The sequence below is a fragment of the Aedes albopictus genome, chromosome 3, assembly GCF_035046485.1.
Source record: "Aedes albopictus strain Foshan chromosome 3, AalbF5, whole genome shotgun sequence".
In the NCBI taxonomy this organism is placed as follows: Eukaryota; Metazoa; Arthropoda; class Insecta; order Diptera; family Culicidae; genus Aedes; species Aedes albopictus.
In genome coordinates, this window is record NC_085138.1 from 403944558 (window position 1) to 403964836 (window position 20279).

General features: G+C 43.9%; 2 protein-coding genes across 2 annotated transcripts; both read left to right on the forward strand.

Annotated features, from left to right (window-relative positions):
* The first annotated feature begins 9563 nt into the window (after positions 1-9563).
* Positions 9564-10141, forward strand: LOC109426306 (cytochrome c oxidase subunit 5A, mitochondrial-like). The gene has a single exon (XM_019701763.3). It carries the CDS (start codon positions 9629-9631, stop codon positions 10082-10084), a length of 456 nt encoding a protein of 151 aa, XP_019557308.3. The 5' UTR covers positions 9564-9628; the 3' UTR covers positions 10085-10141.
* Positions 10142-11993: 1852 nt separating this feature from the next.
* On the forward strand, positions 11994-18417 carry LOC134291009 (uncharacterized). The gene is made up of 3 exons (XM_062858252.1): positions 11994-12017; positions 13127-18277; positions 18325-18417. Exons 1-3 carry the CDS (start codon positions 11994-11996, stop codon positions 18415-18417), a joined length of 5268 nt encoding a protein of 1755 aa, XP_062714236.1.
* Positions 18418-20279: the final 1862 nt, after the last annotated feature.

Below are 20279 nucleotides of genomic sequence, written 5' to 3' on the forward strand. Positions count from 1 at the left end.
CAATGACAGCATGCATGCTTTTCCCCGCGTGACGTCATAACGACGTTCGTTTATAATTGAGGGGGTTAGAAGCAAAGGGGTGTAAGTGACAAAAACCCACTTTTGAGGTTTAAAATTTTTCGTCAATTTTTCATTACATACATACAAAATGTGAGGAATTTCAAAATCAACCCAATTTTCTCCGATTTATTATAAGTTTTTTTTTAATCATCGTAAAAATAATCTTAAAAATGTTCCTGAAAGCTTGAAATCTGAAGAATTCAGGTCCTAATAATTCAATTCATGCCACAACTTAAGAATTATTTAGGCAGCATCCATTTATTACGTAACGCTAAAATTGCTATTTTTGCGACCCCCCTCCCCCTCCGTAACGCTTTTTTGTATGGAAATCCAAAAATTTTTGTATGGGCCGTAACGCTTGGCCATACTACCCCCTCCCCAAAGAGCGTTACGTAATTTGTGGACTGCGCCTTATGGATTTTTTTATTTATTATGGAACGTTTAATTGTCTGCCGCACTATATACGAGTGCGCAATTACAAGTTACTACACTAAAACCTCAATTTATGCACATGGCTGGGGGTGCATAAATTAAAAAATGCATAAAATGAGGGAAATTTGTGCATAAAAATACTCCTTCATAACGCTTCCGTAACGCCTCTGAATCCCGCCGAAAATGCTCTGAAACTTCCTGAAATGGCTCCAAAATTCCCCTTAAATCGCCTCGGACCCCATGTAACGCGACGCTCCCCGAAATCTCCTCCGTAACGCTTCCGTTACGCCTCTGAATCCCAAACCCCAAAATTCTTCTTAATAAGACGCTCCGAAACCCCCGAAAACGCCTCCGTAAGGCCCCTGAATCCCGCCAAAAATGCTCTGAAACTTCCTGAAATGCCTCCAAAATTCCTCTAAAATCCCCTCGGACCCAATGTAACGCATCTGAACCCCCAAAAACGCCTGCCTAACGCCTCCGAATCCATCTAAGACTCACTTGCACCCGTTTAACGCACGTGAGATCCTCGGAAACCCCCGAAAACGTACCAGTAACGCCTCCAAACCCCGTCAAAAATCCTCTGAAACTCTCTGCAATGCTTTCGAAAACCCCCTCAGACCCCCGAAAACACCCCGGAGATCTCCTAGTACCTCGCGGAAACCCCTGGGAACCCCCCGAAACTCCCCTGTGACTTCCATTTGCTCATCCTTATGAACACCCTTCAGCCGCCGTTGCAATAGTTACCGTCATTATTAAATATTCTTATGCACAATATTGGTTCTGAGTAGCTTTCCCTTAATTTATGCAGGTCATAAAAAAAGGTGCATAAATTAAAAAGTGCATAAAAATAACATGCATAAATTGAGGTTTTAGTGTATTTACATTCTCATATGCAAAGTATAGTTTGTTAAAATGTTTCGCTATATGAGATGTAAAAGAGCGAAATATTGAAATCTCATTTTTAACGCCGCCGCCGCCGACGACCAAAAATGATGTTTTAACCGCGGCGCACATCTCTGCCGAAGCACCAAAGCAAGCATCACAGCGGTGCCAGACATCAAGAAACAAGTAGTTAATTGAATGAGATTTGGTCACTACAAATACGATGTTTTTTCAATCAGAATATGGTCGTTTCTTGGTTTAACATCTTGGTAATCGAACTTCTACGCAAATCGATCAATAATTTCATTTTCCAACGCCATTTCTTTCAAAATATTTGGTTTGGTTTTCATCTAAACATGCTGCTACCGCTCAAGCTTTACGAACTATACTCCAGTTCGGCAACACTGATTTGCCAATCAGCTGTGAATGTATGCGAGTGCAAAACGTGGGGAGCGAGCATAGACGATTCGTCGCGCCGCACATTGTTGTGACTTCTCCTTTGCGAGAGAGAAAAACAATCACTATGAAACTGTCACCTGCTAGGGAAAGGGAGTACGTTAGTGGGTGAGTGCAGAATGCTCTACGATGAGAAAATGTGAGAGTGGTTGTGGATTTGCTGTAAATACTGTTGAGATGAAAAAGGGGCCACCCGGTGGACCGCGATGAGATGAAAATTTTACGGTGTGCTGAAGATAGGTGCGAGTGGCTCGCGATTTGTGATCGCAATTAAACAAAATATTGAAGATAAATCCCACTCTAGTGCATCGTAGGATCAACAGTGGAAGTGAGCACGTGTGTTAAAGGTTTGTATCATTAAGTTTGAAGCGTATACATTGCGCTGTGAGTGATTTTTCATGTTGCACATCCTTAATGAGACTAAGATAGGCACAAATACCCTATAAACAAACTGAAAATCACAGAAAAATCAAGTGACATACGTTGGCTTAAACTTTTTCCCAGCAAATGTGTCACACAGGTGATCAGGTACCTACAGTACCGCCTTATTGAGTCGAGCACCAGCAGCATCAGCTTTGCCAGTTCCTAGGACGTCGTCACCAAGACAGGCGAGCGCGAGCTCCCAGGAAATATCAACTTTTTCAATTATAAACTTTCCTGTGGCTGGCCGAGTGCTTTCTGTCTGCGAAGTGAAAAAGGATTCGCCAATTGCCCATAAAATGAGCGAGCAGCCGTCCCAGAGTGAGAGCTACCTACATAGATAAAAAGCGATCTTTCCTCTGTAGGAACAGATGACATCCAGCAGACGTCAATGTTGCATGCAGAGTCGTCTCCTATATTATAGCACGGCCAACTTCTCCGGAGGACACCACCACCGCCAGGAAATGATTGGGAAAAGAAGCAAGAGCAACTCGTGGCAGGCACAAGTTTCTTCTGTTTCAATATTAATCAAGTTGGAAGGTTTTTGCTTCCTGTGTCCCATGCGTATGTATGATGGGGAGTGAAAAATGAAAGTGGGAAAAGCTGTTTTTCAACTTTCTGTTTGATAAAGTTTGGTTTTGCATTCCACATTCAAATCATTGATTGAAATGATACATTCATGTTTTTTTTTCAAGGGGTCTGCCTTAGAAGACACCTTTTTGCAACAAATTTGAGAAGACAAAGAACAAGAAGAATAAAAAAGATATGCACAGAATAAGAGGAAATTTTACTTTGTTTTATACAAAACAAAACACTTGGATTCAGAAGTTCATCTGAAAGCCATTTCGGTTTAATTTTTGGCACACAAATAAAAGCTCTCACCTAAAGATCAAACAATTTGAAATCTATTCATGTGTAACAAGTTCTTTATTGAGAAAACGTTCCATCTACGCGTTTAATTTGTTGCCGAAGCATTCAGTACCGTTATTTATACTTTTCAAAGCAACGGAATGTACCCACTGCATGGAAGTTATCTATATCCCAATCCGAAACTCGAATCAAAAGCCAACCAGATCACCAAAGTCCAGCGATTTCATAAATCGCTAAATCAGCTATGGAACCCCCGGTTCATGCACCCCATTCTAACCGAGACATGAAAGAGAGTATAGTGAGAGGGACAGCAGCAGGCTCGGCAAGGGCACATTGAGGCGGATGTTCCGATCGAGAGCACTCTTCAGAAGTTATTCACGTGACCGAGCAATGTTTTAATGGACCACACAAAAAAAAAGGCAACGGCGCCGGCACCGACCGACCCAACCCGACGGTGGATCCGATTCAGCATTTCCGATACAGCAGCCGGTTATCATCCGGGGGCACAAGAGAAAATGGTTTTTAAAAAGACACAGACACGTTTAATGCTTCCAGTGAGCTATTTGCTCTTTGAAGGAAGCACGACACTAGACAACGGACTAGCATGCAACGCCCAGTGGCACAGCCGAAAACTTTTCCGGACAGCTGCGGCGGGAATCGAACCCGCGCTCCTTAGCACGATGCGACTAAAGGCTTGGTGACCTTAGCCGCACGACCACGAAGCCTACTGCCGTGGAAAAGAATGGTATGCATCACAACAAATTGAAAACCATCATAACTTCCATTATTCCTTATTCATCGGCTCTTTGGTTCTTCAGTCCTCGGCTCCTTCAGCTCCTTGGCTTTTTACTTCCTTGATGCTTTCCGTCCTTCCATAGCCCTTTAGTGCCTCTATTTTTTGAGTTATGTAATTTCTTAGTTACTTGGTTCTTTAGTACTTTAGTTCATAAGTCCGTTAGATCCTCAGTTCCATAGTTCTTTAGTTCTTTGGTCCCATTGGTCCTTATTTCCGGCCATTGGACCGAGGGTCATTAGGCCGTATAGTCATCAGGCCGAAAGTCAACTGATCGTAGCTCCTCTGTTCTTGTTGCTATTTTCTCAGTATAATTATAATAATTGTAGAAATTATATCCACTGACATTTGACACACCCATTTTTTCTTCATTCAAACAAAGGCATGGGATTTTTTTCTTAAAATTTTGTAGGCCATCCTTTAACCGTTATGTGTCCGACAAACTTTTTGCTTTTTTCTACACCGTGCTTTTTAAATGGGCGCTGGGTACCCGGGTACCCTGTCGACCACATAAGGGTTAAAACGTTCTCTTCAAGGTTGCAACCATTCATTTGCAAAGATTTACATTCATTTGCTATTATCTCAGTTTGGAAGCATGCTATCGAAAAACAATGCATGGATGAATTTAACCTTGTAGTTTTATCTGAAAGTTTGCCAAATAACATTGGGGTCGCACACGCATTCCAAAGTCGTGAGCGAGCTGTGAAGGCAACTCTCCACGCGGTGAATGTAAATTTCATTCATGCTGTGGAAAGTTGCCTTTACAGCTCGCTCACGACTTTGGTATACGTTTGCGACCCCAATGTTATTCGGCAAACTTTCAGATAAAACTACAAGGTTAAATTCATCCATGCATTGTTTTTCGATAGCATGCTTCTGAACTGAGATAATAGCAAATGAATGTAAATCTTTGCAAATGAATGGTCGCAACCTTGGTTCTCTTGGTTATTCTTTCAGAAATTTCGGTAATTGCTTTGGGAACTCCTACGGCATTCGAGAATTAAACTAGAAATTCCTTGGAAATACTTTGGAATTCCTTCGACAATTTCTTCGGTGACTCTCTCGGCAATCCATTTTGGAACTTCTTGAGTAATTCCTTTGGAAGTTACTTCGGGAATTCTTTAGGTTTTCGAAAAAATCTTCGGTAATTATTCTGGAAATTGCCTCGGTATTTTTTTGGTAATTCATTCGAAATTGGAAAATTTTGCTACACATTTTGGGGGAATTTCTGAGGCAACATATTTGGAATACATATCGGCACTATCGTGTCCAATTTTTCTATTGAAAATCATTTCGGCAACTCCTTCTAATTGCTTTTGAAATTTTTTTGGTAATTCCTTAGGAATTTTCTCTGGCAATTTCTTTCAGTTTTCTTCGCTAATCTTCTTGGAAATTTATTCAGCAATTCTCGTAGCTATTTCTTCGGGAATTCTTTTGATAATTTCTTCTTAGGTTTCTTTCTCCTAATTTACGTCATTTACAGTTCAAGATATTTTTTTGCATATTTTTTATTCTTGCAATGCATCCTGGAATTTTTTCCAGATTTCTTTCAGGAATATGGATTTTCTCAAGAACAATCGAGAAGATTTGGCCTCGAAAGCTTTCATAAAACTTACGAAAAACTTACGAAAGCTTACGCATTGTAGGAGAAACTTTAGAAGGAATGACATGCAAATATACTTTAAAATTCCAGGAAGAATCTCAGATGAAAATGCATTTTTTGAGCAGAGAAACTGCCGAAAATGTTCTCGAAAAATATTCCGAGGGAATCCCTACAGAAACTTCTGAATGAACTGCTGGAATAAGTCTCGTAGAAATAAACACCCAGGAGAAAGCCCAGCAGATCTAACTCCTGTATTCCCAGAGGAATTTTAGAATTCCTGAATCAATTTGAAAGAATTTCTTGAGGAATTTTTGAAAATTTTCTGGAGTATCAGCCAATTCCAGATGAATTTCCAAAGGAATGGTGGGAAAAAACATCGGTGAGAATATCCAGACAAACTTCAGGAGGATTTCTCGGAGATAATACTGATACAACTCCCGTAAGAACTTCCGGAATAATCTCCTGAGGTAAATCGAAAAGAATCAGTGGAGGAACTTCTGGCAAATTCCCGGAGCAAAGCATTCCTTTAGAAAACTCAGAAAGAATTCACGGATAAACTTCTGGAAGAATTCTTGGACAAACATTCGAACGAATTTCCGAAGGGGATTGTGGTAGAGATCGAGAAGGAGCTTCTGGACGAATATCCAAAGGAACTCCCCGCAAGAATCCCCGGAGGAACTTCTAGAAAAGCTCCCAAAGCAACTTTCGATATGATTTCCACTTAATCTTCTTGAAGAATTTCCAGTGGAACACTTGCAGGAATATCCAGAGGAACTGCTAGAGAAATTTCCAGTGGAACTCATAGAGATGTTTCCTATGGAAATCTTCGAAGTAACTTTTGAAGGAATTTCCGGAGGAGCTCCTGGAGGAAATCGCGTTACAAATACTATATGAACGCATTAAAAATATAGGGAAATTCCCGAAAAAACTCTGGGGTAAATTTCCGGAGGAACTCCTAGAGAAGAATTTTGGAGGAAATTCTGGAGAAATTCCCGGAGAATCTCTTGGAGGCATTACCGAAGGAACAATTTGAGCAACTCTCGGAGCAACTTGCGGAGGATTTTACGTAGGAACTCTTGGAGAAATTTCCGAATGAACTCCTGAAGGAATTCCCTAAGGAACTACTGGAGAAATTTCCAAAGAAATTCTCGGAGGAACTCCCTGAGTTATTCCTGAAAAAACTCTCGGAGCAACTAACTTCTGGATCAATTCCCCGAGGAACTAGTTCAATAATTTCCGGAGCAGAGCAATTCTCCGAAGAGTTTCTGAAGTTATTCCCGGAGGACTTTCAGGAGCAACTCCCGGAGTAACTTCTGGAGCAATTCCTGGAGGAACTCCTAGAGTAATTCCCGGAGGCATTTCTGGAGCAATTCCCGGCGGAATTCCTGGAGCAATTCCCGGAGGAACCCCTGAAGCAATTCCCGGAGGAACTCCTGAAGCAACTATTGAAGGCACTCCTGGAGAAATTTCCGGAGGAGCTCCTGGAGCGCGATTGCTGAAGGAACTCCAGGAACAATTTCCGGTGGAACGCCTGGCTCAATAGCCGGAGTAACTCTCGAAGCAAGTTCCAGAGGATCTCCTGAAGCAATTTCCGAAGGATCTCTTGAAGTAATATCCGAATGAACTCCTGAAGGAATTCTCTAAGCCTTGTTTGAGGAATTTACGGAAAAAATAACGGAGGAACTCCTGAAGAAACTCTTGGTGTAACTAACTCCTGGATCAATTCCCAGAGGAACTCCTGGAGGAACTAGTTCAATAATTCCCGGAGGAACTCCTGGAGCAGAGCAATTCTCCGAAGAATTTCTGGATTAACTCCAGGAGAAATTCCCGGAGTAACTTCTGGAGCAATTCCCGGAGGAACTCCTTGAATGATTCCCGGAGGAACTCCTGCAGAACTTTCCGGAGGAACTTCTGGCGTAATTTTCAGAGCAACTCTTGGAGCAATTCTCGAGGGAACTCCTGGAGCAATTTCCGGAGGAACTTATGAAGCAACTATCGAAGGAACTCCTGGAGCAATTCCCGGATAAACTCCTGGAAGAATTTCTGGAGGAACTCCTGGAGCAATTACCGGAGGAACTCCTGGAGAATTTTCCGGAGGAACTCCTGGAGCGATTCCCGTTGGAACTCCTGGAGCAATTGCCGGAGGAACTCCTAAAGCAATTCCCAGAGGAACTACTGCTGCAATTTCCGGAGCAACTCTTGGAGCAATTCTCAGAGGAACTCGTGGAGTAATTCCCGGTGGAGCTTCTAGAGTAATTTTCGGAAGAAATCCAGGAGCAATTGCCGGAAGAATTGTTGAAGCAATTCCCGAAGGAACTCCTGGAGAATTTTCCGGAGGAACTCCTGGAGCGATTCCCGTTGGAACTCCTGGAGCAATTGCCGGAGGAACTCCTAAAGCAATTCCCAGAGGAACTACTGCTGCAATTTCCGGAGCAACTCTTGGAGCAATTCTCAGAGGAACTCGTGGAGCAATTCCCGGTGGAGCTTCTAGAGTAATTTTCGGAAGAAATCCAGGAGCAATTGCCGGAAGAATTGTTGAAGCAATTCCCGAAGGAACTCCTTGAGTGATTCCCGGAGGAACTCCTCGAGCAATCCCAAGAGGAACTTCTGCCGCAATTTCCGGAGCAACTCTTGGAGCAATTTCCTGAGGAACTCCTGAATCGATTTCTAATTTCTTTATGCTTATTTATACATTCATTATTCCTTATTCCTTATTTCTTATTATTCCTTATTCCTTATTCCTTATTCCTTATTTCTTATTCCTTATTCCTTACTCCTTATTCCTTATTCCTTATTCCTTATTCCTTATTCCTTATTCCTTATTCCTTATTCCTTATTCCTTGTTCCTTATTCCTTATTCCTTATTCCTTATTCCTTATTCCTTATTCCTTATTCCTTATTCCTTATTCCTTATTCCTTATTCCTTATTCCTTATTCCTTATTCCTTATTCCTTATTCCTTATTCCTTATTCCTTATTCCTTATTCCTTATTCCTTATTCCTTATTCCTTATTCCTTATTCCTTATTCCTTATTCCTTATTCCTTATTCCTTATTCCTTATTCCTTATTCCTTATTCCTTATTCCTTATTCCTTATTCCTTATTCCTTATTCCTTATTCCTTATTCCTTATTCCTTATTCCTTATTCCTTATTCCTTATTCCTTATTCCTTATTCCTTATTCCTTATTCCTTATTCCTTATTCCTTATTCCTTATTCCTTATTCCTTATTCCTTATTCCTTATTCCTTATTCCTTATTCCTTATTCCTTATTCCTTATTCCTTATTCCTTATTCTTTATTCCTTATTCCTTATTCCTTATTTCACATTACATTTTTTTTTGGTTGCATGAATATATCTGCCAAGATGAAAAAATCAGACCGGTGCGGTGAAGTCCGATAGGCGACGGAAGCTCACACTAATTGGTGGTGTTGCGGCTCAGAGTATATCTCTTTTCAAAGCCCCTCTCCACAAAGTGTCTTTGCGCGCAGTAGGGTGCTTGTCCGGATCGAACCGTGTTTTTTTTTCGAACATCCTCATCGACCTCGGATTTTGACTGTAAATTGGTTGGAATGGTACGCGCGAGCAAGGCTAGCGAAGCCGGTAGGTAGTAGAGGGCGCTTTATTTTGCAACCTTGTTTATTATATCCGGCAGTTTGGATTGGCGTTGCCGAAAATGTTTCCGCTCGAAATGAGATGAATGGGAAATTTCACGCCTCGGCAGGTTGATAGATTTTGCGGTTTATTCCACGCTACTGCTACCAAAAATGGCAGGGCGATGCGTTGGAAAAGTGAGATGCAGATTGCAGAGGTTGTTTTCCACTGTGGATGCCCTATTATGAAACCTTTTCCTCGGGAAATTTGTAACCACTGAAATAATTATTGTGTCGCGGATATTTTTCGGGATGTGACCAATTAAAAACCAATCGGAAATCATTGTAGGCGAATCGCAACCGAATTGAAATGTATTTGATACAAAATCGTTCAAGAACCACCGAAACTACTCACTTTTTTCCACCAAGTTTTGAATGGTTATGAATCACTGTTCTAATCAAATCTCAGTAGTCGTTTTCTCTTCCATCATCATTCTGTCAATATTCTCGACCGCAAGAAGATGTTCCGAAGCAGTATCATCCACCTGCGAAGCATTCTCCAGGGAACCACCGGATTGTCTGCCATCCGGACCGCACCCGTTCGCCACTCCCACGGTGGCTGTGAAAGTGATGCGGAGTTTGACGCCCGCTTCGAGGCCTATTTCAATCGACCGGATATCGACCACTGGGAGGCACGGAAGGCGATGAACGATCTGCTCGGAATGGACTTGGTCCCGGAGCCGAAGATTATCGTTGCCGCATTGAAGGCATGCCGTCGGTTGAATGACTACGCACTGGCGATCCGGTTCATGGAAGGGGTGAAGAATCAGTGTGGCTCGAACGAGAAGGAAATCTATCCGTACCTGTTGCAGGAGATCAAACCGACGTTGTGCGATTTGGGAATCGATACGGTGGAGGAGTTGGGGTATGATAAGCCGGAGTTGGCAATGAAAACTATTTACGATTTGGAAAAATAAAAGTTGAAATGTAATGAAGTTTGATGTGAAATAAAAAAAAAATAGTAAAAACAAAAATTAGTACACTAGAACCTCTTTTTATGCACATGGCTGGGACTGCATAAATTAAAAATGTGCATAAATTAAAAAAGGCATAAAAAGAGGGAAATTTATGCATAAATTAAGTTTGGGCTTTAATTAGAGAATCTAGTTCGCGAGAACAGGTCTTGCTCCTGGGTAGTTGAGGTGGGGCTAAGCGGGTTTCCAGAATGTTCCCAGAGAGCCCAAAAAGGGGGTTCCAAGGTGCTTCAGGGGCGTTTTAAGTAGGTTTTAAGGAGTTGTTTCGGGGGATTTAAGGAGTTGTTTAAGGGTGTTCTGTCAAGAATTTTTGGTGTTTTTATGGGATTACGGGGAATTCTGGGGTTTTTCAATAGTATTAAGTGGGTTTCAAAGAGCGTTCCAAGGGGTTTTAGGGGCAATTTAAGGGATCTCGGGAGCCTTATAAGGGTGTTGCAAGAGGTATGAGGGGCGTTTTAAGGTATTTCAGAGTCTGCTCTGAAACTTCCTGAAATGCCTCAAAAATCCCCCTTAAGGCGAAACTGGAAGCATTTCCTCACTTTTTGGTTTTCGATTTTTTATTTAATAACGAAGCAATATTTTCAAAATCGGTTTTCGTACACATGTAGAGTACGGGTCAAGGAATCTTCTGATTTTTTTTTTTGGTGGAATATGTTTTTCATTTTTGTAGAAACCATTTTTGAATAAAATTTCACAAAAAAAAATGGTTCCTGCAAAAATGGAAAACGTTTTCCACCACGAAAAAAATCAGAAGATACATTGATCCATTCTCTACATGGGTACGAAAGACGATTTTGAAAATATTGCTTTATTATTTATTAAAAAATCGAAAACCAAAAAAAAAATGAGGAAATGCTTTTAGTTTCGCCTTAAAGCTCCCGGGACCCCATGCAACGCACCTAGGAGGCTTCGAAACCCCTGAAAACTCCTTCGTAACGCTTCCGTAACGCCTCTGAATCCCCCGAAAATGCTCTGCAACGTCTTGAAATGCCTCCAAAATTCCCCTTAAATCCCCTCGGACCCCATGTAACGCACCTGAGACGCTCCGAACCCCTCGAAAATTCCTCCGTAACGCCTCTGAATCCCACCGAAGAGGCTCTGAAAGGTTTTGAAATGCCTCCAAAATCCCCCTTAGACCTCCTCGGACCCCATGTAACGCACCTGAGAGGCCCCAAACTTCCCGAAAACTCCTCCATAACGCCTCTTATTCACGCCGAAAATTGGTCTGAAACATCCTGAAATTCCTTCAAAATCCCCCTTAAACCTCCTCGGACCTAATGTAACGCACCGGAAAGGCTCCGAACACCACGAAAATTTTTCGTAACGCTTAAGCTACACCTCTGCATCCCGCCGAAAATGCTCTGAAATGCCTCCAAAATCGCCCTTAGACCCCCTCAGACCCCATGTAACGCACCTGAGAAGCTCCGAACACCCCGAAAACTCCTCCGTAACGCCCTTGAATCACGCCGAAACTGGTCTGAAACATCCTGAAATGCCTAAAAAAAATCCTCCTAAACCTAAACCCCTAAAAACGTCTCCGTAGCGCCTCTGAAACCAACCTAAAATGCTCTGAGACTTCCTGAAATGACTCCGAAACCCCCTTTAAGACCCACTTGGACCCCATGTAACGCACATGAGGCCTTCGGAACCCAAAAATGAACCTGTAACCTTCCTTTGCTCTCCTCTGTAAACACCCCTTGGCCGCCGTTGCAATAGTTCCCGTCATCATGCACAATATTGGTTCTGAGGAGCTTTCCCCGTGGCTTTCCCTCCCTGCAGGGCTTAAAAAGGTGCATAAATTAAAAGTGCATAAAAATATTTATATATATTCTACATTACACGCTTTGACACAATGACAGTTCTGCACGAACAATTGGTTTGACGATGAGTGTAGAGCGCTTTTGGAAAAGAAGAACGCAGTGAGGGCGGTAATGCTGCTGAGAGGAACCCAGCAGAACGTGGAACGTTACAGAAACAGAAAACAGAAGTGCAAACAGCAGACACGCTTTTTTCGGGAAAAAAGCGCCACCTGGAAGAAGCGGAGTGAGAAGAAATGGAACCACTGTGCCGTTCCCATGAAACACGGAAGTTCTATGAGAAGCTCAATGCATCCCGCAACGGCTTCGTGCCCGAAATATACAGGGATAAGGACGGAGGACTCTGTAAGGAGACGCTTTCAGCCCTTACCTGCTGTTACCCGGCAGGGCAGCCTAAAGCAGGGTACCTCCACTTAAAATTCAGATTTCGGATGAAATAAAATAATAAAATATAAATAAATAAATTTCGCAATATTCTTTTAATTAATCTATCTGTTGCGGTGAAATATATAGAATCCATTCGCAAGGTGGGACGGCATGGATGGCATCACTGATATGAGTACAATGCTGATAGGGCAGTGATGATGACGAGGAGGAATCAGTGGAAAAGGATTGGATTGAATTGTGTTTAATAACAAGCATATGTTGAATTGAATATTGAAAATTGAAGAAGTAGATGGACTAAGAAATTCATTAATTTTGATTAGTAGCAACCGTGAAATAAACAGAAAGTGTAAGTAGACAGTTTGATTGAGGAATACAAGTTATACGGTAATACGTTTCATTAGGTGCTGCGACTTCTCCTGTGTAAACACCAACAGAGCGATATTGGGTATTTGGATTGATGGTTCACGAATGAGATAGGCCAAGATTCACGCGCTGCGTAAAGTCAGAAAGTGAGTAGGACACATTTGTGATTGTTGTAATCGATTTGTTATATAGGAGTCTTACAGTACATGATAGTTGTAGGATAAAATTCTACTAAGGACGGCTCATTCGGTGTAGGACGAAATATTGGAGTATAGGGTGACCAATGTGAGTTTGAGGATACTTTCATGATGTTAAACAGTGCTAATTCAATAAAATTTAGCTTTTAGCATATCTCCACCAAAGACCCGGTGTGTGAGGCTCAGAAGACCCCGAAAACTCCCCCTACAAAATCTAAAAGATTGCGGTCGATCAGACGAGCTGTAGGTCGTGGTGGCATTTCGAATGCGTCGGAGTGACCGGCAGTATCGCGGAGCAAGGTAGAACCTTCACTTGCCCTGGATGCCAGCAACCATCGCTAACTATCCCGTCAGACTTTGAGAAGTCTAAAGTTGGTAAGTCCGTAAGCAAAGCCGGTAGTTTCGTCTCCGGAAGAACGAGGTCCAGCGTTAGGGCTAGAAAAGCTCAGTTAGAACTAGAGAAGCTAGAGGCGCAGAAGGCTCTCGCCTTAAAACGATTAGAATTAGAGAATAAGAAGTTGCAGCTGGAGGCAGAGGTCCTTGAGGAATCTTTCCGGTTGCGCGAAGAGATAGAGAGAGAGGGCGGAAGCGATACCGGGAGCGTGTATTCGCAGCAGAGTTCACGTAGTAAGGTAGAAGAGTGGCAGAAGCAGCAGGAAGAGATCATGAGTTCGACGATCGCGGCATCTGCGGAAATACCCTCGGAGGTCGGTCTTCAGAAGGAAACCACGGCGACAATCGGAACAGGTGCTAGCCAGGGCGGCGAAAAGCAGCCGGGAAAGAACATTCTCGATAGGGCCTTGCAAGGCATTTCCTTAGAAGATAGTATTAGCGAGGGTACGTTAGGAGGCATGATTGGTCGAACATCGGAAATCATAAGGCAGTCAGGCACCAGTAGGGTAGGACTTCCCCCTGTAAGCGTCAGCTCTAGAGTACCAGGCGTGAGCGCCAACAACCAAGTCTCGCTCGGGTACATACATCCGCACTCCACTCTTGGCTCATGGAATGAGTCCAATATTCCGCAGTCAATAGCTCCCTCGTTAATTCCCAGTCAATCGCAAATCGGCGGGTTTGCGAGGCATTTGCCAGCAAGCAATTCGCGAATCGTTTCCTCGGTAGTGAATATGGCAAGTGGTACGAGAATTGGTGATTCCTGCAGTGCGCGACCAGTTGCAACAAGCGAATCGGTTGGTGATTATCCGGTGAACACACGAGATGAACAACCGTTGCTGAGACGCAGAGATCAACCGATGCGGAATCCGGAGCTGCACACATCACTCAACCCAGAAAGGCAGTCAGTAGAGAGTCCGAGGGAGAATCTCGCTCAGAACGCTGATCAGCATGGTTGGGGACCGAGCCCGCAGCAGATTGCAGCACGGCAAGTTATTGCAAAAGAGTTACCGACGTTTAGCGGAAACCCAGAAGATTGGCCACTGTTCATCAGCTCGTTTACTAACACCACCCAGGCGTGTGGGTATTCAGATGCGGAGAACTTGGCCAGACTGCAGCGGAGTTTGAAGGGAAATGCACTTGACGCAGTGCGTAGTCGATTGCTTCTTCCTGCAGCAGTTCCACACGTTATAGCTACCCTTGAGACGTTGTACGGTAGACCAGAGCTGCTAATCCATACGTTGTTGCAGAAGGTTCGTGGGGCTCCAGCGCCGAAACAGGATCGGCTCGAGACTTTGATCGGGTATGGAATGGCGGTGCAAAACCTCAGCGATCACCTGGAAGCAGGCGGACATCAGGCTCACCTAAACAATCCGATGTTGTTGTTCGAGTTGGTGGATAAACTACCCGCTAATATGAAGCTGGACTGGTCGTTGTATAAGCAACGCTGCGTGGATGTGAACATCCGGGCATTCTCGCAGTACATGGCAACGCTGGTGCGAGCGGCAACAGACGTTACGTTGCACTACGACCCAAAGCATCAACCAGAACAGCAGCAGCGAGGAGCGAGAGGCGGCAAGGATAAGACTTTCTGTGGTGCGCACTCTACGGAAGCAGCTTTGAAGACGCCGGCGAAGAAGGAATGTATACCCGGACGAAAAGAAGAGCAATCGAGTCCAGCCTGTTTGGTTTGCAAGGATCCAGAACATCGGGTGAAGAATTGTTCTGTGTTCGCCAAGAAGCCCTTGGAAGAACGCTGGAAGCTAACCGGGCAGTTGGGTCTATGTCGGATCTGCTTAGGAATCCATGGGAAACGACCTTGCAGGATTCGAGGAACATGTGCTATCGACGGATGCCAGCTGCGACACCATACTTTGCTGCACTCGAAGCAGAGGGGAAACGAAAATCAAGCGAAGGCTGACTCGAAGGCGGAAGGATCAAGTGCGATAACCAACCATCATTCAGCGGACAGGGCGGTACTTTTCCGAATCGTTCCCGTAATGCTGCATGGCAATAATCGCACGGTGCCCGCATATGCTTTTCTGGACGATGGATCGGCTAGAACCTTGGTGGACGAGGAGATCGCAAAGGAGCTGGGTGTAACTGGACAACCACTTCCCCTGTGCTTGCAGTGGACTTCCAACGTGAAGCGTGTCGAATCAGATTCTCAACAAGTGGCCTTGGAGATTTCTGGAGAGAAGAGCCACTGTAAATTTGCGTTGAAGGACGTGCGCACAGTACGGAAACTGGACCTGCCACGACAATCGCTGCGGTACGCAGAATTGGCAGATGCTTTTCCTTACCTGAAGGGACTGCCGATCAGAGGATATGAAAACGCGCTTCCACGGATACTCATCGGCAATGATAATGCGCACGTCACGGCGATGCTGAAGATGCGGGAAGGTCAGCCCGGAGAACCTATTGCGTCTCGACTCGGGTGGACGGTGTATGGATCGAGGAACGAGAGCATCGACCACGCACATAGTTTCCATATATGCGACTGCGAAGACGATCAGGCCCTTCACGATCTAGTGAAACAATTCTTCTCCGTAGAAAGCTTGGGTGTTGACGCCGCGCCATGCCTGGAATCGGCGGAAGTGCAAAGAGCGAAGCGAATTTTGGAGAACACCACTAAGCGCATTGGACAACGTTTCGAGACAGGGCTTCTGTGGAAATATGATCGTTTTGAATTTCCGGATAGTTACCCGATGGCAGTTCGGCGTTTACAGTGCTTGGAGCGGCGTATACAGAAGGACCCAGTGGTAGGCGAGAGTGTCATGAGACAGTGGTCCGAATACCAGACCAAAGGCTACATACATAAAGCGACCCCGGACGAGCTCAGAGCGGCAGATCCGAAGCGTACGTGGTATCTTCCGCTGGGCGTTGTTATCAACCCGAAGAAGCCATCAAAGATCCGAATTTTCTGCGACGCGGCGGCGAAAGTAGATGGCATCTCCATGAACACGATGCTCCTTAAGGGGCCGGATCTTCTGAACACGCTGCTCGATGTGCTTTTTGGATTCCGTGAGAAGCAAGTCGCACTCTGCGCCGATTTGAAAGAGATGTTCCATCAAATTCAGATTCGACCAGATGATCGACATGCGCAACGTCTGCTATGGCGGGAAGATCCAGCGCAAGTTCCAGACGTCTATATTATGGACGTCGCCACGTTTGGAGCAACCTGTTCGCCGTGTTCGGCACAGTTTGTTAAAAACAGAAATGCCGAGGAGCACTCGTCGGAGTACCCGGAAGCAGCGGAGGCCATCGTGCGTAAGCACTACGTGGATGACTATCTTGACAGCGCAGACAATGTCGAGGCAGCAGTGAAGATAGCTTTGGACGTAAAACATGTACACTCCCTCGGCGGGTTCCATCTGCGAAATTGGCTGTCAAACTCAAAAGAAGTTCTTGCACGGGTCGGGGAAACCGATACGGCAACAGAGAAGAATCTCCAGTTGGACAACGGCAACTCGACAGAGCGTGTACTAGGGATGTTCTGGAAACCGGAAGAAGATGTGTTCACCTTTTCGACGACGCTGGCACTTGAAACGGATCATCCCACAAAGCGACAAGCGTTGCGCGTCGTGATGAGTCCGTTCGACCCTGTCGGGTTGTTATGCTTCTTTCTCATCCACGGGAAGATCCTAATACAAGAGCTGTGGAGGTCGAAAACCGATTGGGATCAGCAGATACCGGAGCAGTTGAAGGAGCTGTGGATGCGCTGGACGAGCAGGTTTGAACAGCTGGACGAAGTACGTGTCCCGCGTTGTTATTTTCCTCTCCGGGCGCAAAACGAGATCAACAACCTTCAACTGCATGTCTTCGTCGACGCCAGTGAAGAAGCGTACGCCTGCGTTGCATATTTTCGAGCGGAGTTTGCGGACACGGTTGAGATAGCAGTGGTCGGAGGCAAAGCGAAAGTAGCACCGTTAAAAGCGATGTCAATTCCAAGGTTGGAGCTGATGGCGGCGGTGATAGGAGTTCGTCTACTAAAAACTATCCGCAATGGGCATTCGCTGAAGATCGACAAAACGGTAATGTGGAGCGACTCGAAAACAGTGTTAGCCTGGATCAATTCGGACCATCGGAGATATCGGCAGTTTGTCGCATGCCGCGTCGGTGAAATTGTTTCGAAGTCGGATGCTGCGCAATGGCGATGGGTGCCAACCAAGGAAAATCCAGCAGATTTGGCAACCAAGTGGGGAAAAGGTCCATGCTTTTCGTCGACAAGTTCGTGGTTTAGGGGACCAGAATTTCTGCGTTCCTCCGAAAACGAATGGCCTCTCGGAGAAAGGACAAACGATGAAGCAACCACCGAGGAAATTAGAATTTGTCTGATGCATTCAAAAGCAGCTGAGCTCCGTGTAATCGAGTGGCATCGGTTTTCCAACTGGATTCGTTTGCAGCGTTCAGTGGCATTTTCTCTCCGATACTGCAGAAATTTGAAACACAAGGTGAAGAAGGAGCCGCTAGCAGAGGGACCGCTGACGCAACAAGAACTATCGCAAGCAGAGATGGCTATATTTCGCCTGGTGCAGAGCGAGGAGTATCCAGATGAAGCAGCAGCTCTCAGCGCCGAACGTGATCAACAGGAGAACTGTTCGGTACGACTAGAACGAACAAGCAAGATTCGGACATTGTCGCCGTTCATGGACGATACCGGCGTTATGCGATCGGAGACTAGAATTTGTGCAGCTGCGTTCGTATCATACGATACCAGGTTTCCGATAATTCTTCCAAAGGATCATGCGGTTACTAAATTGTTGCTGGAATGGTACCACCGCAGATTTCTCCACGCGAACGGAGAGACGGTGGTCAACGAAGTGAGGCAGCGGTTTCACATTTCGGCTCTGCGTTCAGTAGTCCGAAAGGTGGCGAAGACGTGTATGCAGTGCAAGGTGAGGAAGGCGGTCCCGGCAGTTCCACGGATGGCTCCTCTGCCAGAAGCGAGGCTAAAGCCGTACGAGCGTCCATTTTCCTATGTGGGGCTCGATTATTTCGGACCAATTTCTGTTCGAGTCAACCGCAGCACGGTGAAGAGGTGGATAGCACTGTTCACTTGCCTCACTACGCGTGCCGTTCATCTGGAGGTCGTTCATTCACTGTCAACCGAATCCTGTAAGCAGGCGATACGGCGATTCATCGGACGGAGAGGTGCTCCAGTTGAGTTTCGCAGTGACCGAGGCACAAATTTCGTGGGTGCTAACAACGAATTGCGAAAGGAAATGACGAATTTCGCCCCAAATCGTATTCGGAGTTGGCAGCACCCTTTCAGATTACAATGAAACTTTCTGGGTATGTACACCAAGACTAGATAAGCCACTTTGCATACTTAGTTTCTTCAAAATTTATCTGGACTGACTTTTGAAAAGGGCTAAACTTTTTTTATGGATTTTTTAAAAATGTTTTTAATCAAAAAATGACTACTCCTACAAAAAAGTGTTGTATGGGTGATTATCACAAAATAAGTCAAATTTTAAGAAAAAAATACTGAAAAAAATCCAAAATGAGCCCTACACTGAAAAAAATCATTTCTAAAAATTCAAAGTTGATTAAAAAAAAACACCATTTTTGATTTTGATGAAATTTTGTCTCAAGACAGGTAATTATGTTCCCTACCAACCGTCCATACATCACAAGATAGGCACTTTTAAGGAAAAAAAGTTTTTCTAACAAAAACTTTTTCTTGTTCGAATGATTTTTTTTTTCAGTGTATTTTTTTAAAAACAAACTAAACCAGTGAAGGTTATCTAGTAATCTCAAAATGCAATGAAATTTATTGTGTCATATGCGACAATGCAATGCACCCATATTCACGCAGCAGCACTCTAGAAGTACGAAACAATATACAATTAGAACACGCATTTCATACGTGCTGCTGTAATTTCTACCCAAACGTTTCTACCCCATGTTCTTACCTAATATTAGGTAAGGCTATTTATTAGATTCGAACTACCTAATCGAAAAAAAAAATCAAGAGTTGTACCTAAAGCAAATATGAACAAAACAAGAAAATGAATCGGTATCATTCAACGTGTTACTTCTCTTTGGTTATTAAAGGCAGAAAAGTAATGGATCAATCGTATAAATCAAAATTCAACAAATTCAAGTGCAGTGCAAAAATAAACAATCCAAAGTGCAACCGTCATAATCTACGGGACATGTCATTAAGATTGATAGATAAGATTCATTCCATGGGATATACACATGAAATCGACGAATCGATGAGTATTTGTGAGTCATGTCGTGGATTGATAAGTCACAACAGAAGCCCGAATACGAAAAAACGCCGATCGGATAGAAACGACGAAACTATGCAACCATCATTTAGTGGGCAACAACATCATGATGTTCCAGAACCAGAACCGTCAACGAGTGGTCAACAAATCGAACATGAGCTGGGTAAGTAAGCCTTCAACGTGTTAGCTTCTTTTATATAACTCATTTTGCAGCTCGTTGCAAAACTACATTTTTCAGTATTCTTCGTATTTATCCAACCCGGCAAGCCTCGTTGGATAAATGTACTACTGGTGCGAAAAAAAATCATTTTTGCAACTCGTTGCATAAATAACTATCATTAACTTTCCACTGCATTCATTATTATATTCCCAAGCAACACACTTGGACATTAATAAGTTCCTGTAATTTGTATGCAACTATATTGAAAGTTTTGCCATTTGAACCAATTGTCTTATTAACGACTAAATTGCAACCAAAAAAGCGCAAGAGGTGGAGCCAATATAAAACATCCATTCGTGATATAAACGGTTTTGATACGCAATCGAATTATAACCAAGATACAACTTACAGTCGACTTAAAAAATGGTGACCGATTCGACAACTAGTCAGTTAGTCACCACATTCGTCACTGCCAGTTATTATGCATTAACAGTTTCGTTCATGTGATTAATAAATTGTGTGCATAAATAAACCGCAAAACAGGCTGACCGAGAACGTCAATTTGTGTGCCGTTCCAGATTTATC